This window comes from Callionymus lyra, chromosome 1, assembly GCF_982586985.1.
Source record: "Callionymus lyra chromosome 1, fCalLyr1.hap1.1, whole genome shotgun sequence".
In the NCBI taxonomy this organism is placed as follows: Eukaryota; Metazoa; Chordata; class Actinopteri; order Syngnathiformes; family Callionymidae; genus Callionymus; species Callionymus lyra.
The window spans coordinates 50,520,214-50,539,154 of NC_141818.1; the positions used below are offsets into that span (position 1 = coordinate 50,520,214).

At 39.4% G+C, this 18,941-nt stretch overlaps 2 protein-coding genes across 2 annotated transcripts in view; one reads left to right on the forward strand and one right to left on the reverse strand.

The window, feature by feature from the left end:
- The window catches only part of LOC148090067 (complement component C7-like), an 11,110-nt gene extending 4,200 nt beyond the window's left edge, over positions 1-6,910 (forward strand). Inside the window, exons 7-15 of the mRNA XM_087811764.1 lie at positions 521-655; positions 1,655-1,898; positions 1,987-2,207; positions 3,845-4,073; positions 5,057-5,225; positions 5,301-5,388; positions 5,447-5,576; positions 5,903-6,004; positions 6,792-6,910. Coding sequence (XP_087667890.1) covers positions 521-655; positions 1,655-1,898; positions 1,987-2,207; positions 3,845-4,073; positions 5,057-5,225; positions 5,301-5,388; positions 5,447-5,576; positions 5,903-5,964 — 1,278 coding nt within the window. The 3' untranslated portion in view covers positions 5,965-6,004; positions 6,792-6,910. The remainder of the gene's footprint in view (positions 1-520; positions 656-1,654; positions 1,899-1,986; positions 2,208-3,844; positions 4,074-5,056; positions 5,226-5,300; positions 5,389-5,446; positions 5,577-5,902; positions 6,005-6,791) is intronic.
- A 609-nt stretch (positions 6,911-7,519) lies between these two features.
- rgs7bpa (regulator of G protein signaling 7 binding protein a) lies at positions 7,520-16,022 on the reverse strand. The gene is made up of 6 exons (XM_087811775.1): positions 15,495-16,022; positions 13,066-13,232; positions 10,689-10,819; positions 10,467-10,614; positions 10,102-10,172; positions 7,520-8,271 (listed from the first exon to the last, which is right to left on the reverse strand). Exons 1-6 carry the CDS (start codon positions 15,639-15,641, stop codon positions 8,180-8,182), a joined length of 756 nt encoding a protein of 251 aa, XP_087667901.1. The 5' UTR covers positions 15,642-16,022; the 3' UTR covers positions 7,520-8,179.
- Positions 16,023-18,941: the final 2,919 nt, after the last annotated feature.

Sequence of the window (18,941 nt, forward strand, 5' to 3'; positions counted from 1 at the left end):
TCACTCTTCCTCCTCTACTTTCACGCTTCCTTCTTTTCTTCTACTCTTTCTTCTCATTTTCAAATCTTTCTTTTTTAATTTCTTCTCTTCTTCAACTCTTTCTTCTCTTCTTTCCTCTCTTCTTTAACCCTTTCTCCTCTTCTTTCACTCTTCCTTCTCTTCTTCAACTCTTTCTTCTATTCCTTCTCTTCTTTCTCCTCTTCTTCTTCTCTTCTTCAACTCTTTCTTCTTTATTTTCTTCTCTTTTTTGTTCTCTTTTTTAATTCTTTATTTCTTCTCTTCCTTTAACTGTTTCTTCTCTTCTTTATTACTTCCTATTCCACTTCAACTGTTTCTATTTTTCTTTTTCTTTTCTTTCTTCTCTTCTTCAACACTTTCCTCTCTTCAATACTTTCTTTTCTTCTTCAACACTCATCCATCCATCCATCCATCAACTCTTTCATGCTGTATCTATTTCATACAAGCCCTTTTATTTGATCTCCAAGATGGAGCTGAAGTTTTGTTTTTTATATTTGTTTAGATGGAACCTGAGAAGAACTTCTCTCTGAAGGTGTATCCCAGCAAGTGGCACTACGCCAAAGACCTCATGAAGGACAAGGACGCCTGGGACGTCTTTCCAAAGGAGCAGTTGGATCAGATCCCGGAAACAAGTGCAGTGAGCAGGAGATGTTGGAACATGTTTGAGGATGTTTGAAGATGTTAGGAGATGTAAGGAGGTGTTAGGAGATGTTGGAACATGTTTGAGGATGTTTGAAGATGTTAGGAGATGTAAGGAGGTGTTAGGAGATGTTGGAACATGTTTGAGGATGTTTGAAGATGTTAGGAGATGTAAGGAGGTGTTAGGAGATGTTTGAAGATGTTTGAATATGTTTAAAGATGTTGGGAGATTTTTGAAAATTTAAGGAGATGTTAGGAGATTATAGGAGATGTTTGAAGATGTAAGGACATGGTAGAAGATGTAAGGAGATGTTAAAAGTTGTTAAGAGAAGTTTGAAGATTTTAAGAGATGTTAGGAGATTATAGGAGATGTTAGAAGGTGTTTGAAGATGTTTGAAGATGTTAGTAGATGTTTGAAGTTATGGGGAGATGTTGGGAGATGTTTGAAGATGTTAGGAGATGATAGGAGATGTTTGAAGATGTTAGGAGATGATAGGAGAGGTTTGAAGATGTTAGGAGATGATAGGAGATGTTTGAAGATGTTAGGAGATGTAAGGAGATGTTTGAAGATGTTAAAAGATGTTACAAGATGTTAGGAGATGTTTGAAGATGTTAAAAGTTGTTAAGAGAAGTTTGAAGATGTTAAGAGATGTTAGAAGATGTTTGAAGATGTTAAAAGATATTAGAAGATGTTTGAAGATGTTAATGGATGTTTGAAGATTTAAGGAGATGTTAGTAGATGTTTGAAGATTTAAGGGCATGGTAGAAGATGTTTGAAGATGTTACAAGATGTTAAGAGATGTTTGAAGATGTTAAAAGTTGTTAAGAGATGTTTGAAGATGTTAAGAGATGTTAGGAGATGTTAAAAGTTGTTAAGAGAAGTTTGAAGATGTTAAGAGATGTTGGGAGATGTCTGAAGATGTTAGGAGATGTTTGAAGATGTTAGGAGATGTTAGAAGTTGTTAGAAGATTCATCTGACTAAGGTTCTTCTCACAGGACCTGAAGATCATGGTGGTGAAGAAGGACATCACTCTACTCAAGATGTCCACGAACTCACCCGAGTATCTGATCCTGTACGAAGACTTCTGGAGGGCGCTGTCCAAGCTGCCCCGGGCTTACGACTACGCCTCCTACAGGAGGATCCTGCAGGACTTTGGAACCCACTATGTGTCCGAGGGAAGTCTGGGAGGATCCTTCAAAGGCGTCTACCTCGTCAACGAAGAGACGGAGAAACTGTTCAGTCAGTGAAAAAACTTCAATTATCTTTTCCTAATGAACACATTGTTCTCATGATTGAACATCTACATGTTTTTTTGTTTTCTTCACAGGATGTCAGGAAGACCAGAGTGAGTGCGCAGGACTGTCCACCTCGTCCTGCGATCAACATCAACAACATCGACCACGTCTTCATCTTGGATATGAAAGAAGGGACTTGAGTGGAGGTGGAGACGCAGACCTGCTGACGCTTGACAACGACCAGAACAAGTGTGGACTCTTCACTCGATGGACAGAAACCATCAAAGAATTCCCCGAGATGATCAGTAGAAAGGTGATCCATGACCATGATTGTTTTCTGATCACATGACACACATTTGTTTTAATGTATATTTAACAAAGTGTGTGTGTGTTGTGTTGTTATAGGTGTGAGTCTGTGTTAAGAGTAAAAAGAGAAAGTGTTATTTCAAGTTAAATGAGGATATTACTGTCTCTGTGATCTATTAGTTTGGTCTGCAACACTCAGTTCAGTGTCAACTTTTTATTCATTTCCTTTTTTTTACTTTTATCTTAGATTTTTTCTTTCATTCTTCCTCCTCTTCTTTAATTCTTCTTCCTCTTCTTTCATGCATCCTCCTCTACAATAATTCTTCCTCCTCTACTTTCATTCTTCCTCCAATTCTTCTACTCTTTCTTCTCATTTTCCAAGCTTTCTTTTTAATTTCTTCTCTTCTTCAACTCTTTCTTCTCTTCTTTCCTCTCTTCTTTAACCCTTTCTCCTCTTCTTTCACTCTTCCTTCTCTTCTTCAACTCTATCTTCTCTTCTTTCTTCTTCTCTTTCTTCTCTTCTTCAACTTGTTTCTCTTCTTCAACTCTTCCTCCTCTTCTTTCTCCTCTTCTTCTTCTCTTTCTTCTCTTCTTCAACTCTTTCTTCTCTTCTTTCACTCTTCCTTCTCTTCTTCAACTCTATCTTCTCTTCTTTCTTCTCTTCTTCAAACTTTTTTCTCTTCTTCAACTCTTCCTTCTCTTCTTTCTCCTATTCGTCTTCTCTTTCTTCTCTTCTTCAACTCATCTCTTGATCAACTCTTCCTTCTCTTCTTTTTCCTCTTCTTCTTCTCTTTCTTCTCTTCTTCAACTCTATCTTCTCTTCTTTCTTCGTCTCTTTCTTCTCTTCTTCAACTTGTTTCTCTTCTTCAACTCTTTCTTCTCTTCTTTCACTCTTCCTTCTCTTCTTCAACTCTATCTTCTCTTCTTTCTTCTCTTCTTCAAACTTTTTTCTCTTGTTCAACTCTATCTTCTCTTCTTTCTTCTCTTCTTCAAACTTTTTTCTCTTCTTCAACTCTTCCTTCTCTTCTTTCTCCTATTCGTCTTCTCTTTCTTCTCTTCTTCAACTCATCTCTTGATCAACTCTTCCTTCTCTTCTTTTTCCTCTTCTTCTTCTCTTTCTTCTCTTCTTCAACTCATCTCTTGATCAACTCTTCCTTCTCTTCTTTCTCCTCTTCTTCAACTCTTTCTTCTTTATTTTCTTCTCTTTTTTCTTCTCTTCTTCAACTCTATTTCTTCTCTTACTTTAACTGTTTCTTCTCTCCTTTATTACTTCCTATTCCCCTTCGACTCTTTCTATTTTTCTTTTTCTTTTATTTCTTCTCTTTTTTTTTAACTTTTATTTGAGATTTTCCGCCTTTTTGTTTTTGAATTTTGATTTATTTTTCATACTTTAATCATTTGAAAAAAAACGTCTACATCGTTTACGTCATGAAACAAAATGAAACGTTCATGGGAAAGAAAAATAAATAAAACTAAAATATTATTTGTACTTGTATATATAAATATATAACGTGTTTTTAAAATAAAATAATAAAGTTGATCGTGATAAATAAATAAAACGTTGTAAACAGATCGAATAAATCCAAAATATACACATGAATATACATGTTGTGGTTCCGTGTTCTGACGCCGGTTCCGTCGCAGCTGCGGCCGCTGTGGCTGCTGGTCCGGGAGGTTCCGTGTTCGGCCCGGAAGAGGCTGAACTTGCGTCGGGCCTTCGAGGAGCATCTGGGCGAGCAGGACGTCTGCCGCTGCCCTCGCTGCGAGAACAACGGTCTGGCCTTCAGGGTCGCGGGGGAGTGCAAGTGCATCTGTCGACCCGGGACCTCCGGACCGGCCTGTGGGTCCGGGGCCGACCCGGAGGACCGGTCGGGTGAGTCTGGACTTCATGTTGTAGATGAAGAGAATAAAACTGAAAAAGTTGAAAAAAAAATACATCAAATAATGACAAACTAAATAAAACATTTGCAAAAGTAAAATAAAAAGTTGAAATTGAAATAAATGAAAAAAATTTAAAAGAAACATATTTGTTTAAAAAAAAAGAAAGTTAATAAAATCAAAATGAAAAGTTTGAAAATGACTCGATTACGTTTTAAAGATTCATATAATTGTAAAAACAAAACCAAAACCAAAAACATATTAAACATCAACTAGTGATCACCACGTCATCAGATCCAGAGTTCTCTCCAGCACCCCCATGGACCCTCCCACACTCTCCTCTTTTCTCTCACTATATCCTCCCTCACTCCTCTCCTTATCCATCTGTCTACCCCCCCATCCTTCCTCCCAGCCGGTCAAAGCGGCAGGCCGTCAACAATGAGTCGGGTTCCGCTCGAGGTTTCTGCCTTCTAAAAGGAAGTTTTTCCTCGCCATTGCTCACTGTACAGTGATTTGTTTCTTGCTCTTTGTTGAATTGCTGGGATCTATTTTTCCTTAATCAACTGTAGTCTTATTTCAACTGTATAGTGTCTTGAGATAACTTTGTTATGATAAGACACTTTAAATAAAATTGAATTGAATTGAATTGAATTGAATTGACTCTGGTGCCATGAAGTGAATGTTCTTCTCCAAGATGAAGTTCCTCATCATGACCATGTTTTTAAACGTATTACTTTATAAAGTTGCTCTGAAATCTGGACGAACGAGAGGTTACGAGAGTCCATTATGACGTAATGATGGCTTCACTCCTCCTCCAGCTGTAATCACGCCCCGCTTTGTTTATACAACCAGTCCCTCGGGGGTCGAGCCCATTGATGACGCGCGGTGACGAACCTCCACGCTCGACCACTCGCATAAGAGTGGGCGAGGTTAAGGGTCAACAAGATTTCCTCTCTCTCTCTCCAACTCCACTCTCAGGGGCGATCGACGGCAGCTGGTCGTGCTGGTCCGCCTGGACGTGCTCTGGAGGTCAGAGGTCACGGCAGCGCACCTGCTCCAATCCCGCTCCTCAAAATGGCGGCGAGGAGTGTGCGGGGGAGAGCAGGGAGACGTCCGAGTGCGAGGAGAAGGAAATAGAATATTCAAGGTCAGCAAGACGTTTTTTTCTGGACCGTGACCTTGAAGGAGAAACATTTGTTTGTTTGTTTGTTTGTTTGTTTAGATCGGTGGAGCCTCAGTGTTTCCAGGCCAACGCCACCGCTCCTCCCACGTGTGAACTTCCTCCCGTCCTCATCAACGGATACATTCTGGTGCTCACGACCTCTGACCTCCGGCCTCAACGCTCCCTCACCACGTGTTTCTGCGCAGGAGCCCAAGGACGTGTACGGGGTCGGCAGCAGCGTCACGTACCAGTGCACCAACGGGTTCACTCTACTGGGCTCGGACATAGAATGCACTGTCAATCAAACCTGGTCACATGGTCCCGGGATTTGTACAGGTGACTTCTGATTTCTTTGACCTTCGACCTCAAACGTATGCACGACTACTTCCTCTGACCTTCAACCTGATCCCACAGATCCTTTCTTGACTCATGGAAGTAAAACAAATAATGATGATGTTGACCCTGGTGTTGTCTCCGGGTCAAAGGTCAACGACCTCCCTGGCTTCTATAAACACATTTGCAGTGGTGGAGGTTGTTGACCTTTGACCCGGAGACGACACAAAAGGTTAAAAACACATTTTGAGAAAAAAGAATCATGCGAAACAAGAAAATATTGAAGTTTTGTGTCAAAGTTTTTTGGTTTTTTTTTAATCAAATTCCAGTCGGTGATCTTTTCAAGACGCGTTCGGAGCAGGAACCGGTTCCAACCGCCCTCGTCCAGTGAGGACCAGGACGGACGTTCTCTGGAGGACGACGAGACTCGGGTGAAGATTCTTTCGTTTTTTTGGCGGGAAAATGTTTTAAAAAGTTGGAAAACAAATCGAGTTACGACTTTAATCTCGTTATAGAATCAAATAAAAATATAAAAGTTCATGAAAACATAATTTAGAAGTTGAGAAAAAGTAAAATAAATAATGAAAAGTTAAAAAATCAACTAAAAGGTTTAAGAGAAAACCTAAATTAAACGTTTATAAACACAAAATCAAAAGTAAATAAAAGTCCAAAACAAAAGTGAATCATCTGTAGCCTAAGTGGTGCGTTCAAGGACAAGCTTATTAAAACAAAATTGAAGTTGAAAGGAAATAAAGTTGAAAAATATAATTATAAAAAATATCTACCTCAAAGAAAAACAGTTAACAAAATTAATAAATAAAAGGTTGAAAAATACAAAAATAAAATAATAAACAAAATTAAGTCAAAACACATTAAAAAATATCAACAATCTGCACGATGAGAGAACAATTTAGTTGTTAAAAACTAAATATAGCGATAAATAAAACGAGGAATAAAACAGAAACTTCAAAAGTAAATTGTGTTTTTAACAAAAATCATAAAAACCTTCGCCACATAAAAAAGCTCCTGCTCAACACAACTTTATCCTAAAAAACACACAAACAAGAACAAACTTGAATCATTTTTGAACCACATGAAAAATAAACAATCATTTTAGTAACTTTTATTATTTAACAACGTTTTATTATTGTTGTCGTTGAAGGTCAAGTTGAAGCATTAAGTTTTAATTGACTTTATTTATTTCATTTATTTTGTCAGTTGTGACCAGCAGGTGTCGCTGATTGTCTGACGTCATGGATGGACGCGCGTCAATGACTCTGACGTCACCAGGACTTTATTTAGTTGTGCCTTAACATTAAACACGTGCATGAAAACTCGTTTGTGTTTTGAGTGTTTCTTTGTCGTTTAATGTGAAGTTTTAAATATGAGAAATGTTTGACTTTAACTTTTAATTTTTATTTTTAAACTGCGATTTTCCTCGATCTTCGGCAATATGACGTCACGCATAACCACGCCCACTTTCATCATCAGGCCAGAGGAGGCGCAAAAAAAGCATCTTTTTTTTTAATTAAGCAAAATACAAAGACAACGAATATTTCAAAACAAACACCATTAACTATATTAGTTTATTATTGAACCAATCAATGATCAAAAAGGGAAAAGACTCACAAATCAGTGAAAATCTCTTCGTGGTGACGTTTCGTCGATGACCACTAGGTGTCAGTGTTGCACGAAGATGTTTACGATGGACAAAAAAATATGAAAAAAGCAAAGAAAATTAATCGAAAGTTGAAAATAAAACATTAAATAAATTAATAAAATTGAAAACTAAATTTAAAAAAAATGACGAGTTATAAGAAAAAAGATAAAGATGAGGAAAAAGACAAATAAAAGTTGGAAAAAATAAAGGTTGATTAAAAAAAATACAAAATTGTAAATATATATATTAAATGTTGGGAAAATGTATAGAAAAGTAAATAAACAAATGTACAAGTTGTAACATTTTCAGAAACAAAATAAATAGTGAAAAAAAAAAACAATACAAATATGTTTGGTGTTTATGTGTTAATGTTGTTTTATTTATTATTTGGATCAGTTTAAATATCAATAGTTTAACTAACAAAGTACAAAATGAGAAAAAAAATATTGAAGAATATACATCAGAAAAAAACGAAAGAAAAACGAAATGAAAAGTAAGAAAAAAAAACGTTCCACATTAAATCCGAACTCTGTCCTAGTGGCGTAAATGTGAAGTGCAGGTCAAAGAATCGACGAAGGATCGATTTCAATAATAAAAGTTTTATTAACAAAGTAAAATGATCGGCTCGTGAATCATCAGTGATGTCATCGACACATGCTTTATCTACACGTCAACGGAGAAGGTTTTCGGTTCATGGAAGACGAACTCAAGGACGTTGAGGAGAAACATTGACAGACGTCACCTGGACACAAGCTCCGCCCCCTCACCTGTCATCACCTGGACTAACAAACACATGAATCCACAGTTTGGATCGAACACCAGCGTCTCTGGACCCGAAGACCTAAAGTGTCTGAACAGGTTGATTCCAGAAATAAAACTGGAAAATGGCGGCTCTGACTAATGGCAGTCGTGGACGGCGAGGAGTGTTCGCCGGCGTCCCGGCGTCTCAGCTGGTTACTAGGCAACAGAGGCCGAAGAAGCGTCTCTTCCTCTGGCGGACGAGTGGGTACGGGGTCAGGTTCAGCAAACTGCTGTCGTCTGGGAACAAACCAGAGTTCTTACTCACACACCTGATGTTTCTTCATCCACTTCCTGCTCTTGTTGCAAACAGGAAGTGCTTTCAAATGTCTTCACGACTTCCTGTTTCATTTTTTATTGAAATTATCTTTAAATACGTCACATGATCTCTTGGCTCAAGTTCATTTAAAACTTATTTTGTTTTTATTCTGTTTTACAACTTTATTTGTTTTGAGTCTGGATCTGCTGAGGTTTCTGCCTGTTAAAAGGTATTTCTTTGGCTCATTGTGTTTGTTTTTATCTAAAGTGTTGTTTTAAATCCAAAGACTCTTAATTCAAGTTGAACTAAAAACGTTGTTTGTGTCTCAAAAGTATTTTTTTTTAACACATCACCATCTGTGTGTGTGTGTTTGTGTTCATATATGTGTGTGTGTTCGAGCGTGTTCATATGTGTGTGTGCGTGTGTTTGTTCATGTGTGTTTATATGTGTGTGTATATGTATATATATGTGTGTATTCATGTGTGTGTTTCTGTTTATTCATGTCTGTGTGTGTGTATATGTGTATAAATATATATATATATATATATATATATATATATATATTTGTCTTCATGTGTGTATGTGTGTGTGTGTTCATATGGGTGTGTGTATATGTGTGTTCATATATATATTTATATAAATGTGTATGTGTGTTCATATATGCATATGCATATGTGTGTATATATATATATGTGTATATGTTTGTGTGTATATATATATGTTACCTTGGTTCTTCAGGGGTAAGGGTGTGTGTATATATATATATATATTTGTGTATATATATGTTACCTTGGTTCTTCAGTGGTAAGGGTGTGTGTATATATATATATATATTTGTGTATATATATGTTACCTTGGTTCTTCAGTGGTAAGGGTGTGTGTATATATATATATATATATTTGTGTATATATATGTTACCTTGGTTCTTCAGTGGTAAGGGTGTGTATATATATATATATTTGTGTATATATATGTTACCTTGGTTCTTCAGTGGTAAGGGTGTGTGTATATATATATATTTGTGTATATATATGTTACCTTGGTTCTTCAGTGGTAAGGGTGTGTGTATATATATATATTTGTGTATATATATGTTACCTTGGTTCTTCAGTGGTAAGGGTGTGTATATATATATATATATTTGTGTATATATATATTACCTTGGTTCTTCAGTGGTAAGGGTGTGTATATATATATATATATTTGTGTATATATATATTACCTTGGTTCTTCAGTGGTAAGGGTGTGTATATATATATATTTGTGTATATATATATTACCTTGGTTCTTCAGTGGTAAGGGTGTGTATATATATATATTTGTGTATATATATGTTACCTTGGTTCTTCAGTGGTAAGGGTGTGTATACATATATATTTGTGTATATATATGTTACCTTGGTTCTTCAGTGGTAAGGGTGTGTATATATATATATTTGTGTATATATATGTTACCTTGGTTCTTCAGTGGTAAGGGTGTGTATATATATATATATATTTGTGTATATATATATTACCTTGGTTCTTCAGTGGTAAGGGTGTGTATATATATATATATATTTGTGTATATATATATTACCTTGGTTCTTCAGTGGTAAGGGTGTGTATATATATATATTTGTGTATATATATATTACCTTGGTTCTTCAGTGGTAAGGGTGTGTATATATATATATTTGTGTATATATATATTACCTTGGTTCTTCAGTGGTAAGGGTGTGTATATATATATATTTGTGTATATATATATTACCTTGGTTCTTCAGTGGTAAGGGTGTGTATATATATATATTTGTGTATATATATATTACCTTGGTTCTTCAGTGGTAAGGGCAGCGTCTCCCTGAGTTTACTGAGCAGGTTCTTCATTTCTCTCATGTCTCTGCAGGAAAAACAAGTCGTTTTTGAGCAAATCATTCTGTAGGTTTTAGGTTTTTAAATGTTGTTTTTAATCATTCATAAGGTTTATTGTCCGACTTTATCGTAGCAACATTTATATATTTCATTATAAAGACTTTGAACATATTTGTGTAGAAAAACTACATTATAAAAATGTGATTATTAAATAAAAACTTAATGTATGACTATGACATGAATTATTAAACATATATATATTAAATACTTCAAACCATCGTTATTATTCCGACGATGACCTGAATCAAGGTCGTGAACCTACTTCTCGATGCCGTGGATGTCAGAGGTCACGAGCCAGCACAGCTGAGGGACGTCAGTCGGGGACGAAGACGTCTCCTCCAGGATGGGGATGTCGGAGCTGTCCTCGCACCTGCTCTCCACCGCCACAGGGGGCGCACACGAGTCTCTACCTGCAGCACAGACGCACAGGTGTGTTGAAGGTGACAGGTGTGTTGAAGGTGACGGACGGAGACTCGAGCCTCACCTCTCCTGTGCAGCTGCAGAGACCCCAGCAGGCAGGTGGACTTGAGCATCTCCGTGATGAACATCTCCAGACAACACTGCAGCTGAATGAACAGACGACAGATCTCAGGCTGGATCTCGCCGTCCTCAGGCCTGCAAGCACAGGAGGAGCTTTAGTGTGTGTGTGTGTGTTAAAGTGTGTTAAAGTGTGTGTGTGTGTGTGTGTGTGTGTGTGTGTGTGTGTGTGTGTGTGTGTGTGTGTGTGTGTGTCTGTGTGTTACAGTGTGTGGGTGTGTGTGTTAAAGTGTGTGTGTGTGTGTTAAAGTGTGTGTGTTAGTGTGTGTTAAAGTGTGTGTGTTAAAGTGTGTGTGTGTTAAAGTGTGTGTGTTAAAGTGTGTGTGTGTTAAAGTGTGTGCGTGTGTGTTAAAGTGTGTGTGTTAGTGTGTGTGTTAAAGTGTGTGTGTGTTAAAGTGTGTGTGTTAAAGTGTGTGTGTGTTAAAGTGTGTTAAAGTGTGTTAAAGTGTGTGTGTGTCTGTGTGTTACAGTGTGTGTGTGTGTGTGTGTGTTAAAGTGTGTGTGTGTGTGTGTGTGTGCATGTGTGTGTGCGGGTGTGTGTGTGTGTGTTAAAGTGTGTGTGCGTGTGTGTGTGTGTGTGTGTGTGTTAAAGTGTGTGTGTGTGTGTGCGTGTGTGTGTATACATTAAAGTGTGTGTGTGTCTGTGTGTTAAAGTGTCCGTGTGCATGTGTGCGTGTGTGTGTGTGTTAAAGTGTGTGTATACGTTAAAGTGTCCATGTGCATGTGTGTTTAAGTGTGTTTGTGTGTGTGTTGTGATGTGTGACTCTATTGTATCATCAGTGTGTGTTTCTACAAAACTCTTTTCATTGAAATATTAGAAAAGGATCTCAAGCTCCGCCCACTGAGAACAAAATAATTAAATTTAATTATTTGAAAATAAAGCTTGTATTTGTTTTTCTAATAATAAAGTTAAATTTGTTTAATATATATATAGATAACAAGATATAAATCAAACTAGTCAAAGACCTGCTGCCTGGTCTCCACACGACATGACCCCTGGTGACCTTCGACCTCTAACAGTGAAATCAGTTGACAGGAAGTGAGCGGCAGGTGACATCATTTGACAGGAAGTGAGCGGCAGGTGACATCAGCGGACAGGAAGTGAGCAGCAGGTGACATCAGCGGACAGGAAGTGAGCAGCAGGTGACATCAGTGGACAGGAAGTGAGCAGCAGGTGACATTAGTGGACAGGAAGTGAGCAGCAGGTGACATCAGCGGACAGGAAGTGAGCAGCAGGTGACATCAGCGGACAGGAAGTGAGCAGCAGGTGACATCAGCGGACAGGAAGTGGGCAGCAGGTGACATCAGTGGACAGGAAGTGAGCAGCAGGTGACATCAGTGGACAGGAAGTGAGCAGCAGGTGACATCAGTGGACAGGAAGTGAGCGGCAGGTGACATCAGTGGACAGGAAGTGGGCAGCAGGTGACATCTGTGGACAGGAAGTGGGCAGCAGGTGACATCAGTGGACAGGAAGTGGGCAGCAGGTGACATCAGTGGACAGGAAGTGAGCAGCAGGTGACATCAGTGGACAGGAAGTGAGCGGCAGGTGACATCAGTGGACAGGAAGTGGGCAGCAGGTGACATCAGTGGACAGGAAGTGAGCAGCAGGTGACATCCTTGGACAGGAAGTGAGCGGCAAGGTGATATTAGTGGACAGGAAGTGAGCGGCAGGTGACATCAGTGGACAGGAAGTGGGCAGCAGTTGACATCAGTGGACAGGAAGTTGGCAGCAGGTGACATCAGTGGACAGGAAGTGGGCAGCAGTTGACATCAGTGGACAGGAAGTTGGCAGCAGGTGATTCAGTGGACAGGAAGTGAGCAGCAGGTGAGACGTGTTCACATCAGAAGGATCTACTGACGTCCTTCATCTCTTCCAGTCATCGAGTGTTTAACCCCAGAGGTCGAAAGTCACCAGGGGTCATGTCGTGTGGAGACCAGGCTGCAGGTCTTTTACTAGTTTGATTTATAGCTTTTATATATATATATATATATATATAATGTTATATCTTGTTATATCTATATCTATAGATGTAGATATAGATATATATATACACACACACACCCTTACCACTGAAGAACCAAGGTAACACACACATAAACACACACACACATATATATATATATATATATAAAATATATATATATTATGTTATATCTTGATCTTACATCTTATATCTTGTTATATATATTTATATATCTTTATATTTTCTTATATCTTCATCTTATATCTTCATCTTATATCGTATATCTTGTTATATCTCTATATATATATTATGCTATATCTTGATCTTATATCTTATATCTGGCCCGTGAGACCGACTCACCCTGAGATCAGCGCCAGGCTGTGATGTGCGGCACAGGCTCGCTCGCATCCTCTGGTCCTGGTCTTGAGCATGTCGGCGCGCAGCGACGGGCAGTCGACGGAGATCTCGCCGATGGAGATGACCAGCTCGCGGTAGAGCGCCACCAACGTGTTGAAGTCCTGCACGATCTGAGACACCAGCACACGGTTTCATTCTCGGGTCGTCACATGCTAAACTTGACTGTTTGCTCGACACCGACCGCCGGGACCGACGTGGCCTGAATGTAGGAGCGTTTATGACTGGTCACATGACCGGTCACATGACCAGTCACATGACCAGAGAATCAGGAAATGAAAAGACGAAACTAGTGCTGTGTCTCAAATCGCATACTAGCGTACTAAAAGTTAGTATTTTTAGTACGTTAGTGTGTCTCAATTCTTAGTATGCGAAATTTAGTGCGCCATGCATACTAAATTGACGTACTAACACGCCCACAAAACTAGCATGGTTCGATGGACACTAACCATACTAAACAGCCGCCATTTTAGTGACGTTTTAAACGGAAGTTACGTCATATATAAATGCATATATATGCATATACTTAAATGTGTATTTTCAGCAGCAGTAGGAGGATAAACACGTCTTCGCTGCTGATACCAGCTTAAATATCTCGCGATTATTTAGATTCTCATATTTTTTCTTTATTTCTTTTTCCAAACTTGCAATACGTGCTGCCAGCAGGTGGCGATAGCGTTCAAACAGCTGCTTGAAACATCGTTAAATAGTAGTAGAAGAAGAAGCTGTCATGTGATTTCCGGTTAGTGTGTAGCAGCAGAGTTTGATTTGAGACATACTATCTGCGGAGAATTTGCGTACTAGTTAGTATGCATACTAAACTGATGCATACTAACTTCTAGCATACTAAGATTAGTATGCGATTTGAGACACTTTGAGCTCTTTCGGCCAATCATGCGATTGTTGGATCAACGGTACTCGGTACTCGATTGTTAATGTCTGGCACTATTTTACAAACATGAGTTTCAAAGACGTCAAAGGAAAAAATGTAAAATATAGAAAAATATATTTGTAACTATTGGGATTACTATATCAAATTAAATAAAATTAATATTTCAATATAGAAATTAATCGAAAAATTCAATAAATATTTAAATGCTTAAACAAACAAACATTTCTATGAATAAATTCAAAGTTTAAACATCAAAAATAAATATTTGAACACATTTGTTCTGTTGAGGCTGGTGGTCTGTTCTGGGTGAATCTGGCTCCTGCCCTGTGTAGCTGGGATAAGCGTTTAAGATTCAACATGAATGATTTAACACTGGAAATATATCAGTGTCATCAGAATGTTTATTTCATTTAAAAATGTAAATGTTTTTTGTTGCAAATGTTTTTTTAACCATTAAGTTATTTAGTTGAATTGAATTATTTAGTTCATAATGTCTATATTGAAAGGTTTTATTTGTATTTATTAAATTAAATAATTATATTTTTGATATTCTAATTCCAATACAACCAGTTCATAATATTTAATTCATATAAATTCAATATATAGCTGTTGGTTTGATTGAGTTTCCAGACAAAACCAACAGAGCACCGAGTACTTTCAGCCAATCACGCGACGCACAGACGATCACATGATTCAACCCTTAAATATACAACTTTTTTTTTTATCAACCATGACATGATTATCTAAGGATAACTTTAGACGTCAATACTTACCCGGATTCTTATCTTATCTTATCTTACAAACCTCTGCAGCAACATGTCCTCATTTTCTTTTTTTAGTTTAAAAAATATTGACATCGGTAAATTATTTAGTAATATTTGTAGTTTTATTCTGACTTTATTGTTCGTTTGTTTGAAGAGTCCATCAGTGACGTCACGTCTCTGAAGCTCAGCCAATCAGAGACGCCGCAGAAGTGACAGAGACTATGATCTCGGGGCGCAGGAAGAATCGCCCCATAGTTGCAACTCAGGACCTCATGTGCAACATAGTATGTTTTTTTTTAAATATTCTTTCGTATTTTCAAGTATCTTTTAAGTTTCCTTTAGGTTTTTCTTTAAATAATTCGGTTTATTTTGTATCATGTATTTCACAGTTGAATTTAAATATGTTTTTGTGTCATAATAAACCTTCCTGCTCATCATTTTAAGTGTTTTATATGAATAGTTCTTATGAACCTCACACAGAAGATCCAGCAACATCTGACATGAAGGTCGAGAAAATCCACGTTCGTCTGACTTTGTCACGTGATTTTCGCGGGAGAAGAAAAAACTGCATCAACGTTTAACGTGATTTCAATAGTGATGGAAACGGAGTCCCTGGAAAGCCGTGCAGACTCGTCGAAAAGGGGAACCGATCTCCCCAGGACACGGGGGTCTCTGTTCTCGCCTCTCGTGCACGGGATGGTCCTGAACGCAACACCTACCGTCCTGCAGTCGTGCACGGCTCGCGCGGATCTGCGGCTGCTCTCGCTGCTCTCGCGCCGCTGGTTCTGAGTCCCGCCGGGTCCGGGGCGGTTCTGACTCCCGCCGGGTCCGGGGCGGTTCTTGCGCCCATTCGATGCCGGACTCATGCGAACACATCCAGTGGAGGAGCAGAACCTCCGTCTCCCTCCCGAGTCTCTCCGTCGACGATGATCCGCCTCGAGTCACCTTCACTGCCTCAGACCCGAACCTCCGAACACATCCTCCGGTTCTGTTCTGTTCAAGCGGGTCTTGAGATCCAGTCCATCCGGCGGCGGCGCGGGGAGAGCGAGAGACTCGACGCAGGTAGAAGATCCTTCTTTTTTTTTTTTTTTTACCGCAGAAGAAGAAATCCCGGTCCTGGTCCGGACGGGTCTGCGGTTCCCAGATCCTCCCGGTCCTGGTCCGGGACGGATAACCTTGGAAAGCAGCAGAGATGCAGGCCTGACGCCGGTCTGGAAAGACTGCGCACCCAAAGGACGGGAATACTAAACGAGCCCATCAAGACAGACCCCCGCCCAGGAGCCTCCGAGCTCCTCTGATGCTGCAGACAGATCGACTAGTCTGGTCTGGAACACTGAGCGAGAGTCGAGATGCGTTTGATCATGTGTTTACTCTCACTGCAGATCACTGGACGACAGGTTTGACTCCCTCAGGGGCCACATTATAAACTGACTGTGATCAGGGGCCACATTATAAACTGACTGTGATCAGGGGCCACATTATAAACTGACTGTGATCAGGGGCCACATTATAAACTGTGAATGTGATCAGGGGCCACATTATAAACTGTGAATGTGATCAGGGGCCACATTATAAACTGACTGTGATCAGGGGCCACATTATAAACTGACTGCGATCAGTGGCCACATTATAAACTTTGACTGTGATCAGGGGTCACATTATAAACTGACTGTGATCAGGGGCCACATTATAAACTGTGAATGTGATCAGGGGCCACATTATAAACTGTGAATGTGATCAGGGGCCACATTATAAACTGACTGTGATCAGGGGCCACATTATAAACTGACTGCGATCAGTGGCCACATTATAAACTTTGACTGTGATCAGGGACCACATTATAAACTCTGACTGTGATCAGGGGCCACATTATAAACTGACTGCGATCAGTGGCCACATTATAAACTTTGACTGTGATCAGGGGCCACATTATAAACTGACTGTGATCAGTGGCCACATTATAAAATTTGACTGTGATCAGGGGCCACATTATAAACTGACTGTGATCAGTGGCCACATTATAAACTTTGACTGTGATCAGGGGCCACATTATAAACGTTGATTGTGATCAGGGGCCACATTATAAACTGTGACTGTGATCAGGGACCACATTATAAACTGTGACTGTGATCATGGACCACATTATAAACTTTGACTGTGATCAGGGGCCACATTATAAACTGACTGGATCAGGGGCCACATTATAAACTGATTGTGATCATGGGCCACAATATAAACCATGAATGTGATCAGGGGCCACATTATAAACTGTGACTGTGATCAGGGGCCACATTATAAACTGTCACTATAGTCAGGGGGCCACATTATAAACTTTGACTGTGACCAGGGGCCACATTATAAACTGTGACTGTGATCAGGGGCCACATTTTAAACTGACTGTGATCAGGGGCCACATTATAGACTGTGACTGTGATCAGGGGCCACATTATAAACTTTGACTGTGATCAGGGGCCACATTACAAACTGTGACTGTGATCAGGGGCAACATTATAAACTGAATGTGATCAGGGGCCACATTATAAACTGATTGTGATCATGGGCCACAATATAAACCATGAATGTGATCAGGGGCCACATTATAAACTGTGACTGTGATCAGGGAGCACATTATAAACTCTGACTGTGTTCAGGGGCCACATTATAAACTGACTGCGATCAGTGGCCACATTATAAACTTTGACTGTGATCAGGGGCCACATTATAAACTGACTGTGATCAGGGGCCACATTATAAACTGACTGTGATCAGTGGCCACATTATAAAATTTGACTGTGATCAGGGGCCACATTATAAACTGACTGTGATCAGTGGCCACATTATAAACTTTGACTGTGATCAGGGGCCACATTATAAACTTTGACTGTGACCAGGGGCCACATTATAAACTGACTGTGATCAGTGGCCACATTATAAAATTTGACTGTGATCAGGGGCCACATTATAAACTGTGACTGTGATCAGGGGCAACATTATAAACTGTCACTATAGTCAGGGGGCCACATTATAAACTTTGACTGTGACCAGGGGCCACATTATAAACTGTGACTGTGATCAGGGGCCACATTATAAACTGACTGTGATCAGGGGCCACATTATAGACTGTGACTGTGATCAGGGGCAACATTATAAACTTACTGTGATCATGGGCCACATTATAAACTGTGACTGTGATCAGGGGCAACATTATAAACTGAATGTGATCAGGGGCCACATTATAAACTGAATGTGATCAGGGGCCACATTATAAACTGACTGTGATCATGGGCCACAATATAAACCATGAATGTGATCAGGGGCCACATTATAAACTGTGACTGTGATCAGGGGCAACATTATAAACTGTCACTATAGTCAGGGGGCCACATTATAAACTTTGACTGTGACCAGGGGCCACATTATAAACTGTGACTGTGATCAGGGGCCACATTATAAACTGACTGTGATCAGGGGCCACATTATAGACTGTGACTGTGATCAGGGGCAACATTATAAACTTACTGTGATCAGGGACCACATTATAAACTGTGACTGTGATCAGGGGCCACATTACAAACTGTGACTGTGATCAGGGGCCACATTATAAACTGACTGCGATCAGTGGCCACATTATAAACTTTGACTGTGATCAGGGGCCACATTATAAACTGACTGTGATCAGTGGCCACATTATAAACTTTGACTGTGATCAGGGGCCACATTATAAACTTTGACTGTGATCAGGGGCCACATTATAAACTGACTGTGATCAGTGGCCACATTATAAAATTTGACTGTGATCAGGGGCAACATTATACAATTTGACTGTGATCAGGGGCCACATTATAAACTTTGACTGTGATCAGGGGCCACATTATAAACTGACTGTGATCAGGGGCCACATTATAAACTTTGACTTTGATCAGGGGCCACATTATAAACTGACTGTGATCAGTGGCCACATTATAAACTGACTGTGATCAGTGGCCACATTATAAACTTTGACTGTGATCAGGGGCCACATTATAAACTTTGACTGTGATCAGGGGCCACATTATAAACTGACTGTGATCAGTGGCCACATTATAAAATTTGACTGTGATCAGGGGCAACATTATACAATTTGACTGTGATCAGGGGCCACATTATAAACTTTGACTGTGATCAGG

What these genes read in the sequence shown, in the direction of transcription:
- rgs7bpa (XM_087811775.1), bottom strand. Translation starts at nt 15,641, where the DNA reads ATGAGTCCGGCATCGAATGGGCGCAAGAACCGCCCCGGACCCGGCGGG. An exon ending in CCGTGCACGACTGCAGGACG is followed by an intron (nt 13,233 to 15,494) that starts GTAGGTGTTGCG and finishes CTGGTGTCTCAG; the next exon opens with ATCGTGCAGGACTTCAACAC. An exon ending in GACATCCACGGCATCGAGAA is followed by an intron (nt 10,173 to 10,466) that starts GTAGGTTCACGA and finishes TTTTTCCTGCAG; the next exon opens with AGACATGAGAGAAATGAAGA.